At 48.2% G+C, this 11,336-nt stretch overlaps 1 protein-coding gene across 1 annotated transcript; it reads left to right on the top strand.

Moving 5' to 3' along the window:
- The first annotated feature begins 325 nt into the window (after nt 1–325).
- Nucleotides 326–5,563, top strand: LOC138351823 (golgin subfamily A member 6-like protein 2). The gene is made up of 3 exons (XM_069303833.1): nt 326–953; nt 1,101–1,262; nt 5,499–5,563. The coding sequence occupies exons 1-3, from the start codon at nt 326–328 to the stop codon at nt 5,561–5,563; spliced, it is 855 nt and encodes a 284-aa protein (XP_069159934.1).
- The last annotated feature ends 5,773 nt before the right edge of the window (nt 5,564–11,336 follow it).

The following is an 11,336-nucleotide window of genomic DNA, read 5'->3' as shown; positions in this document are numbered from 1 at the left end:
TGACTCGCGGCCTCTCTGATCTCAGCTGGGGATTTATACTAATAAACACTTGCCACTGTGTCCACCAACACTTTACAACCGAAAGCAACCTCCACAGGAGGTAAGGTTCGTAACACCCCACATACTCTCCTGCCCCACACAACATGACCCCCCATCATCCCATACTGCGTAACCAAACACCGGACGCTCACATGCGTCCGGCGCGCGCCAAACAACCGTAAACAAAGCACTCTACATACCTCAACAAGCTGTCACACCTGGGCCTATTAGGCCCACTTGACAGCCGGTGCGCACGGTCATAGGCGTACATTTCACTACTGACACCATGGATAGTCATGATGCCATGGGTAGTGATGATGCCAGGGGTAGTGATGACGCCATGGGTAGTCATGACGCCATGGGTAATCATGACGCCATGGGTAGTCATGACGCCATGGCAGGTGACAATGCAATGGCTGCTGTTGACGATGCCATGGCTAGTGGTGACGATGCCATGGCTGGTGGTAACGCCATGGCTGGTGGAGATCCAATGTCTGGTAGTGACGCCATGGAAGGTGATGCCATCATGGACGTTGGCGACACAATGGCTGGTGGTTGCGCCACGGATGGTGGTGACACAATGGCTGATGGTGATGATGCCTTGGGTGGTTGTGACGCAATGGCTGGTGATGACGCTATGGCTGGTGGTGATGCCTTAGCTGGTGCTAATGCCATGGCTGGTGGTGCCGCCATTGCTGGTGGTGACACCATGGCTGATGGTGACACCATGGCTGGAGGTGATCGCATTGCTGGTAGTTACGCTATGGCTGGTGATGACTCCATGGCTGGTGATAACTACATGGCTTGTGATGACTCCATGGCTGGTTATGACACCATGGCAGATGGTGATGCCATAGCTGGTGCTGACGCCATGGCTGGAGGTGATCCCATGGCTGGTGACGACTCCATGGCTGGTGATGACTTAATGGCTGGTGGTGACGCCATGGCTGGTGGTGACTGCATGGCTGGTGGTGACGCCATGGCTGGTTATGACGCCATGGCTGGTTATGACGCCATGGCTGGTGATGACACCATGGCTGATGGTGACGCCATGGCTGGAGGTGATCGCATGGCTGGTAGTTACGCTATGGCTGGTGATGACTCCATGGCTGGTGATAACTACATGGCTTGTGATGACTCCATGGCTGGTTATGACGCCATGGCTGGTGATGACACCATGGCAGATGGTGATGCCATAGCTGGTGCTGACGCCATGGCTGGAGGTGAGCCCATGGCTGGTGACGACTCCATGGCTGGTGATGACTTAATGGCTGGTGGTGACGCCATGGCTGGTGGTGACTGCATGGCTGGTGGTGACGCCATGGCTGGTTATGACGCCATGGCTGGTTATGACGCCATGGCTGGTGATGACACCATGGCTGATGGTGACGCCATGGCTGGTGATGACTCCATGGCTGGTTATGACACTATGGCTGGTGGTGACGCCATGGCTGGTGATGACACCATGGCTGATGGTGACGCCATGGCTGGTGTTGACGCCATGGATGGTGAGGACTCCATGGCTGGTGGTGACACCATGGCTGGTGATGACTCCATGGCTGGTTATGACACTATGGCTGGTGGTGACGCCATGGCTGGTTATGACGCCATGGCTGGTTATGACACCATGGCTGGTGATGACTCCATGGCTGGTGGTGACGCCATGGCTGGTGGTGACTCCATGGCTGGTGGTGACGCCATGGCTGGTGGTGACGCCATGGCTGGTGGTGACGCCATGGCTGGTGGTGACTCCATGGCTGGTTATGACACCATGGCTGGTTATGACGCCTTGGCTGGTGATGACACCATGGCTTGTGATGACTCCATGGCTGGTGATGACACCATGGCTGGTGGTGACGCAATGGCTGGTTATGACACCATGGCTGGTGATGACGCCATGGCTGGTGGTGACTCCATGGCTGGTTATGACTCCATGGCTGGTTATGACGCCATGGCTGGTTATGACACCATGGCTGGTGATGACACCATGGCTGGTTATGACGCCATGGCTGGTTATGACGCCATGGCTGGTGATGACGCCATGGCTGGTGGTGACTCCATTGCTGGTGATGACTCCATGGCTGGTTATGACGCCATGGCTGGTGATGACACCATGGCTGGTTATGACGCCATGGCTGGTGATGACACCATGGCTGGTGGTGACGTCATGGCTGGTGATGACACCATGGCTGGTGATGACACCATGGCTGGTGGTGACGCCATGGCTGGTGATGACTCCATGGCTGGTGGTGACGCCATGGCTGGTGATGACACCATGGCTGGTGGTGACGCCATGGCTGGTGGTGACGCCATGGCTGGTGATGACGCCATGGCTGGTGGTGACGCCATGGCTGGTTATGACACCATGGCTGGTAATGACGCCATGGCTGGTGGTGACGCCATGGCTGGTGGTGACGCCATGGCTGGTAATGACGCCATGGCTGGTGGTGACGCCATGGCTGGTTATGACGCCATGGCTGGTTATGACGCCATGGCTGGTTATGACGCCATGGCTGGTGGTGACACCATGGCTGGTTATGACACCATGGCTGGTAATGACGCCATGGCTGGTTATGACGCCATGGCTGGTTATGACACCATGGCTGGTTATGACACCATGGCTGGTAATGACGCCATAACTGGTGGTGACGCCATGGCTGGTTATGACGCCATGGCTGGTGATGACACCATGGCTGGTGGTGACGCTATGGCTGGTGATGACACCATGGCTGGTGGTGACGCCATGGCTGGTTATGACACCATGTCTGGTAATGACACCATGGCTGGTTATGACGCCATGGCTGGTTATGACGCCATGGCTGGTTATGACGCCATGGCTGGTTATGACGCCATGGCTGGTGGTGACACCATGGCTGGTTATGACACCATGGCTGGTAATGACGCCATGGCTGGTTATGACGCCATGGCTGGTTATGACGCCATGGCTGGTGATGACACCATGGCTGGTAATGACGCCATGGCTGGTGATGACACCATGGCTGGTAATGACACCATGGCTGGTTATGACACCATGGCTGGTTATGACGCCATGGCTGGTGATGACACCATGGCTGGTAATGACGCCATGGCTGGTTGTAACACGGGGACTTAAGCTGGACTTGGAAAATTTTCCACCTACGTTTCTACTGAAAACAGAATTCTAAGTCTAAAAACGCAATTCTACCGTCTTACTGGTAAAACTAGAAAATATCATTCGCATCGACTGGGGAATCCTAATGACACCCAGATCATACACGTGACCCACGAATACAAATTTATTACAGTTAACGACTTTCCGACGTTGACTTAGCCGAAAACTTATCCCAAAATACTTAGAAATATTTTCACGTGCTCTCTCAAACATTTACAACGAAAATTTCTCTCTGTTAACTAACTCCTTCACTAACTATAGTGACCGACATATAGCCCTAAGTCCAGAGGATTAACTGCGCACTAGAAAACCACACCTCTGACTTAGACTAATACAACAGGGACTAGCAAAACTTAATGTACGGACTTAGCCTAATATACAAGAAAATACTAACACTTGGGAAAAAAATTTAACCGGGGATTGAATTTAGGGAAAAAAAGTTAATCTCTAGAACAACGCAAATAAACGGAATTACTTTATAAATTTAAGTATACTTAATTCAATGATACACTCGACTTAATCCTATAATTGCTCCTACCAGCTCGCCGTACCGCACCTAGCCTAGGGGTCTCGACCATCTAGATTCTAACAGAGCGACACGCAGCTTTCAGCAACAATTAAGACTAGAGACGACTCAACCTCCACTAAGTGTGCGATCACTTAGTCATTGAATCGCTGCTAGGTAGGTTACTTGTCCAACCCTCGGAGGCCGCAACGCCCTTCACGGGTTTACGTTTTTCCCAGCGTTTTGGGTCGTCTAACAACGCCCTCGGACTATCTCCTGGCGTCCCACAGATAAATCCACCCAGACAGCCCACAAGGAACTGCTGTTGAGAGTATGGCGGCTCCCATCACCTCTGAATCAATTGCAATGGGTCGAGTAAGGTTCCCAGTCCAATCAACTCGGAGCGTTCTCCTACTCAATAATCTTAACAGCGTAATCTTACTAACTAAACCTTAATCGTATCAGCCCGAACGACCACGATTCCCCAATCCCCACTCAACCACACTGTTGTGAGGCGCACTGCTAATCCTGGCCCGCGGCTGACTCCCTAGCATCCACGCACGTGTCCGCATGGCTAGATGCGTGAGCCTTTCAACAATTTCAAACAAAATTGTTGAAACCACCGCTGTGCACCATTGTAACACGGGGAAGGGGTTCTCGAATGAACTTTTCTCCCTTTACTCTCCCTCTGCCCGTATCTTACTTTTGTTCTCTACCAAGGGACCCCAAAACTTTCACTTAAGCCGACCCCACGCCACGTGGTCTCAAGACGATTGACCGACTTTAGATTCTACAACCCGTATGACGTGGACTATGCTTCTAGCAAAACCATAGGGTCGCCTTTCTGCCGCCACCACCAGACCAGTTACCCTGAGCAATGATCGAGGTCTGGATCGATCATGCTAATCAATAACTTTGGGGCTTTATCCCCACTAGTAACATATAACCTTGGATCTTAAGTGTGGAATTAAAAATCAATGGGAATACTGAATAATGACTCGGTGTTAGAATCGGCGCCCAATTCAACTCTGCCTCGTGGGGACCACGTGACAAGGACAAATTCACATAAATATAACACACACATGGAAAATAATGCAAATGCAAATTAATAACTAATTAATTTATTCAAAACTAAAACAAACTCTAAGAAATGGCACTCCCTAAACTTGAACACTCCCTAATTGACCAGATCGGCAATGAGTGACCTATTCCCTACAATTACTCGTAAAGCAACTCTACCTTCGTCGACCAGCTAGATGTTCGTGCTGTCTGGAGGCCGATGATAGGAAGGCCACCTGCTCGAGCTGCAACTCAAACCACACTGATCTCTGCTCGGCTAGCCCTACCCAGACCAGAGCATTGTATCCTTCCACCTAGTCTAAGTTTTACCAAGTTACTAGCACGGCTTAAGTTTTAACAACTAACCTCTGTTGCACTGAATGATCCAGATTGGTTGAATTATTTTAACTGAAGTTAAATTACACAAGCATCTTAAGGAAGAGCTACTCCCGATCACAAAATGGGTATTTGACCATTGAGAAATAGAGAACATGGAATCCTCTGGTGACCTATGACCGCCAAGTCACTCCACCTTATAGCCTAGTTCTGGCTCGTGATGTCACTGATGGTGACTTAACTCACGTCTCCTAATAATTAGAATATTTTTGATATTATAAGTTAATACTGTACAATACAATTTGAATACAAAATGAATAGAGGCTAATTTCTCTAAATAAGTGAATACTATAGAATGATTCCTTATACAAAACTATAAACAAAGACGCCAGCCATTTTGTGACTCAGACTTGCTAATCCCCAGTGGAATGCGCAATGTTGAGGTCAGGTCCCTACACGAGACTTCTGGATAATTCTTACAACAAACTTAGTTTGTTACAACCCCCCCGCACAAGCACTTAGTAAACCTTGTTAAATTGTTAAAAATAATGAGGTTTAGTATCCAAATCCACAATTCAACTCATGCCACAAACAAAAGCTAACCTAACTAAGAAAATTTGACAATTATTAGTGTCCAACATCATCATAATAAACATGTTCAAATTCATAAATTTCTCAGCTGTCAACTGAGAGCAATCCTCCAACATCAGGAAACACACATCCTACCCTTACTGACATAGCTAAATAACATGTCCCTACTCTAACATCAAAGACTAGCTATTAAAATCTCTTGGCTCTTCACTAGCCAAGTTTATGTGTCCTCTAGAGCCGGCCACACCGTGCTCCGTCATAAAACATAAAAGTTATATCTTCAGACTGAACTTTCAGTCATCCGGGAGCGTACTACGGAACTATCAAGTTCACAACCTTGTACTGTCCACTCCCCAATCAATGTCAACCTTGACATGCTAAGGAACACACCTAACGTTTATTACATGTATCTAAAAATATAAAAAAAAAAAATCCTATACTATATCACAGGTTTCAGCTGACTGTACAGCCAAGTGTCCTCACTCACTAGAAGTGTCAATGTTTATATTGGTCCGCCTCTCCTGTGTTCAAACATTCTGAAAAAGTAGCACACAACATAATTTTCCATAACCGTTTGTTCTGGGCTTAAACAATTGCACAGGGGCTTCGATTTTGATTACTTGACCAATTTATGGAGTGAAATTTCCATATATCATTATACCAGAATAATTATTTTAAATTTGTTTTTCAACATTTATAAGGTATTGCGATTCTAAATCTGTTTTCAACATTTAAACAAAAGTGTCCAGATATTCTTTACACAGATGTTCAGAGCCAACTTTCTTTGTTTGTATCAATTGTTCATATTGAGTAATCGAGAAAAAAAAATCGATGCTACTGGACAATGAATGTAGTCGCTTGACGATGTCGGTGCCGATCTTGCTTCACCCCATGTGTAGACATCAATACCTGGTCCTCTTGTACTCCCATCCGGTACTCTTGAATGACGACAGAGTGTAGTAGAACTGAGTGCCTAGTGACAGCTGTAGAATACTGTTACTTCGGCCATTGCTCTTGCTCCCGACAGTCCACACACCTTCATATCAATCACAGTTCACACGGCAGTCTTGATGTTAAACTTGACGTCGCAGATGACCACAGAAGAGCAGGACTGGATGTACCAACAGTGTCTCGTAACAGGAGTGGTGTCAGAAGGTCGTAGAGGCGGGTTGCTTGTTTGCAGAACAGGTGAATCTCGTCTTCCATCATTGCTCACGTCATCTCAGGCGTTTCTTGATGTCACCAGGTTACTAGGCCGTAAACACCAACTGTGTATACCCTCGTACCGCCGACTTTAGGCCAAAGGAGACAATTTTGCGACCTTCTATTGGCGAGTCCCGGAACTCTGTAGGGAAACCGTGCCTTCCACCTGTGACCGCCTTAGTTCCGCTTTCTTGTTGCTTCAGATGACGTAATCATTAATCTTCCGGCGAAATTCTTGAGTACTGCTACATGCATTCCATTTCTTGACCTCTCCTCCAACACTGCTGGAATGGCTGCAGTCTTGATGACGCAGCAGGTGAGTAGTGGTGATGTCGAGACAGCTACCCCGGCGTTGTATGGCACCTCCGGTGACTGCTAAATGTGGACAGCTCGCTGGCCCTGACAACCTCGTTAGTGACGTGAGGCGTCGGCCGGGTGACTCTTGGATAGTCACTCATCCCCAAAGTAACTGATGTATGGGTTACTGGGTCTGGTGGGGGAGGGCTTTGTATAACGTGCCTCCCCCCTCGGTCTTTACAGACAAGGGTTCACGTGTGGCTGGAACAACTGGGTCGGTGTACCAATCAGACCTGGGAACAGACAGATACAACACAGCGGAAGCATAGATAAACTCTGGGTTTGGTGGAGGTCGAACCCCAGAGCACGGTAAAAGCTGCTACCTGAGTTAAGTATAGAGATAGTTCACCTCATTGCCTTTACAGGAAAATCTAATGAATACTAAATTATACTAACCTAGGAAGTTACTTTACTGTATAGCGCGAGATCTCGTCACCATAGGGTGGCGAGACTGCACCTGACTACTGATGAGCGATGACAGAGGGTCATTCTCATCCCCTGACTCGTCGGTGAAGTCATGAGTCAGGAACTAGACCCGCTGAAGGCAGTTCTAGAAATGGTCAACTAGCACCAACACGTATCTATTACCTGAATGACTGTGATGTAAATCAATCATCTCGGCCCCCACACGGTCTAGAGGTTCACGAATTTCAGGAAATTCCTGAAGTGGGGCTTGTACCATAAGGGTACCTTTCCTCCTCTGGCAACGATTGCACAACTTCACGAAATTGATTACTTCAGAAAGTAATCCTGAAAAATAAAATAGAGACTTTGCCTTTAAGTGGGTTTTAACAACCCCCGGATGCCCTGCAATTTTAGATGCATGTGCAAGCTTTAACGCTGATGACCGCAACGCGTCCGGAATAACTAGTTGAAATACTGCTCTATCATTCTGGCTATTAACATAATACAGGATGCCCTGTTTCATTTCAAAATCATGAATAGGTAAAAAAAATTTCTTTTTCGGGTATTTTCTTCCCTCTAAATACTCAATAATTTCTTTCCATCTAGGCTTGCTCATCTGGTATTCTCTCATTTTATCTGATGGAATGGTTTCAATATTTTCATTAACTTGAACTGCCGCTATGTTTCTACTTAGCGTATCTGGCACAACGTGTGCTGGACCAGGCTTGTACAAGATCTGAAATGAGTGGGCCGAAAGTTCGTGAGACCAGCGTGACATACGTGGGCATTTTGTTTGCTTTTTAAATATGTGTGTCAACGCTCTATGGTCTGTGTAAATTACAAAGTGCCGCTGAAATAGTTAAGGCTCGAAATACCTAACTGATTCTACTACTGCCAGTGCCTCCCGATCCGTAGCTGAATAACGAACTTCAGGTCCTTTGACCTTCCTACTGAAATAGGCTACTGGATGGGGTAAATTATCCGCATCTCGCTGAATTAAGCACCCGCCAATAGCAATACCGCTGGCGTCAGTGTGCACCTCCCACTCTTTCTTAAAATCAGGAATAGCCAATACCGAATATGCAAATATGTCAATATGCCAATATGTCAGGAATATGCCAATACCAATTATATATAAATGTGTCTGGAAGAGACTTAAAAATCAATTTTAGATAGTGCGCATTATATTTCTACTTCCTCTTAATTGAAGCTACAACTGGGGGATGGTCGATCCTCTCCACTGGGTAGGAAGTCTGTCCCAACTGCAACCTGCAGTTCCTAGCCCCTTTTTGAGCAGACAAGGAATAATCAAATCGCGACAGACACTCAGTTCCCATTAAGATGTGACCAGGAAAATCAAGGTTCTCTACGATCGTACATGTGTGAGGCTGCAATTCCCCATCAATCTCAAAATTAACTGTACCTTAACCTACGATCTCAATCTTTTCCCCATTGACCGTTGTTAATGTCTTTGCGCAACGTTTAAGACGTGCATACTTAAAATTGCTGAAGGCTGACTTTTTAATTACTGTTACCTGGCTTCCTGTATCAACAAAAACTGTCAATCTTACACCTTCCACTTTCACCTCAAAAGTAGGCCTACCATCACTAGGAGCCTGCTTTCATGCTTTCGTAGTAGTGACTTTACAGTCCCTCTGTATATGCCCGCGCTTCCCGCAGGAGTAACACCTCCGCGGATCTCTGTTGGTTCCCCGCGCAGGGTGGCTCCAACTTGCATCTGTGGGCTGCTTCTCGCCTGATGAACCCGTGCTACAGTTACTCAGCTTGTCCCCCCTCGCCTTTACTTAACGCCTCTACGTATGGGGACGACTGAGCGCCCGATGTCCCTGTGCGCGTCTGCCTGTCTAAGGCTGTGGCGGCCTGTTGGACTAGGTCTTTATAACTCACAAACGCTCTCTCCGCAAATAAAAACGGCCCCATAACAGAAGGTTACGCTTTGCAGAACAATTGTTTGGCTAATCGCTTTGCCTGACTCGAATCTAACCCCAGTTCCGTAGTGAGGTCGTCAAACCTGCTCTTTAATAGTGTCCCGAAATCCTTGACAGTGCTGCGGTCATCCTTCCTAAGTGACTGCAGGTAAAAATGAGCCTCATCTTCTGACACCTTTTCCTTGAATCTGTCCCTAATCGCTTGGACAAACTGAGGCCAAGTCGTCAGGTGCTGAAACTCTGTCAGTCTCGCCAGTGGACCGGCTACGTCCACGCAAGCCCCCATAGCAAGAGCAATTTTCAAACTATCCTCTGGGACAGCCTCCAGCATCGAACTAATCTGACAAGCCAGTCTTCCACTCGGCGGTTACGTTCCACCTTAATAAGCGGCAACTCCGTGCCTCTGAGTGTCGGCAGAGTCAACTTGGGAATCAGACTCATAATTCCTGGTTTGTATGACGCGGGGCTACTGGAAGTGGTTGGGCCCTGGGGTTGGGAACTGGGTTGAGGTTGGGGTTTGGGTTGAGGTATGGTGTGGGTGGCCTTGGGTTGGGGTTGAGGTATGGTGTGGGTGGCCTAGGGTTGGGGTGTGGATGGAGGATGGGGTTGAGGTATGGTGTGGGTGGCCTCGGGTTGGGGTTCAGGTACCGTGTGGGTGGCCTGGGGTTGGGATGGGTATAGGGTGGCCTGGGGTTGGAATGGGTATGGGGTGGTCTGTGGTTGGAATGGGTATAGGGTGGGCTGTTGGAATGGATATGGGGGTGGCCTGTTGGAATGGATATGGGTTGGCCTGGGGTTGGGGGAAGGGTGGGTATAGGAATGGAGGTTGGGGCTGGTATAGGAAGTGAGGATGGGGTTGGTATGGGGATTGAGGATGGGGTTGGTATGGGAGGTGGGGTTGGGGATGTTGTAGTGACGGATGAGGTGTACCTAGGTGTTGTGGTATTGGTGTTATGTGGGGTAGTTCCTGCTGTTGGTGGGGCTGTTCCTGTTCCCGTTGAACAGGTTGCTGGTGATGTTCTCTACCGAACGAAGTGGGACGTCCTACCGTACTAACTGAAGCCCCCCTGTCCAGCTCCCTGTCTGCCCTGTTGGTATGGCGTCGATGTTGTCTGTGGGGGAACCCAAGACGGCTCCCCTCACTCTTGGGACGAATCCTCGCGAGACTCCCCACTCATGTCAATAATCGTATCTGTACTGGGATGAAAAGATACCCTCGCCTGTCCTGTCCTATGCAGAACCCGTGACCCCGTCGCTTCAGTCCCACTGACCCCACCTGTGACGTCAGCTGAGCTACCTGAGCGGACCCCTGTGGTGTCGGAAGAGGTGCTCTCCTCTACACTTTCACTCCCACTGGTCCCTACTGACTGGTCACTGTCTGGGTTAAACATTTCCTGAGATTTCTGGTGTGCCATGTCTCTTTTAACTACCCTTCAATATGCCCTCGACCCGGACTCACTACAACCGTGATCTTACAAAAAAAAAAGAAAATCAACTCTTTTTCCAAGAGAAAACCAACGAAATTCCCAAAATAGGAAATACAACGATTATTCGAGAGAATCGCTGAAGTGAATTCAATGAATGAGTGTCTGCCCCGCACTTGTGTCTGACCGTGAAATATCCCGCAGTTCTATTACTGAAACCTAAGTCCTCTATGTTAAAAAAAAAGTTAAAGAATCTAATTTATGTAAAACAATTAAAATGATAACAGTAACTAATGCGCAGACCTCGTGATGGATTA

This window comes from Procambarus clarkii, chromosome 51 (genome assembly GCF_040958095.1).
Source record: "Procambarus clarkii isolate CNS0578487 chromosome 51, FALCON_Pclarkii_2.0, whole genome shotgun sequence".
NCBI lineage: Eukaryota > Metazoa > Arthropoda > Malacostraca > Decapoda > Cambaridae > Procambarus > Procambarus clarkii.
This window is presented reverse-complemented; position numbering and strand designations above follow the sequence as displayed.

What these genes read in the sequence shown, in the direction of transcription:
- LOC138351823 (XM_069303833.1), top strand. Translation starts at nt 326, where the DNA reads ATGGATAGTCATGATGCCATGGGTAGTGATGATGCCAGGGGTAGTGAT. An exon ending in TGGTGACGACTCCATGGCTG is followed by an intron (nt 954 to 1,100) that starts GTGATGACTTAA and finishes CCATGGCTGGAG; the next exon opens with GTGATCGCATGGCTGGTAGT. An exon ending in TGCTGACGCCATGGCTGGAG is followed by an intron (nt 1,263 to 5,498) that starts GTGAGCCCATGG and finishes TTTGTGACTCAG; the next exon opens with ACTTGCTAATCCCCAGTGGA.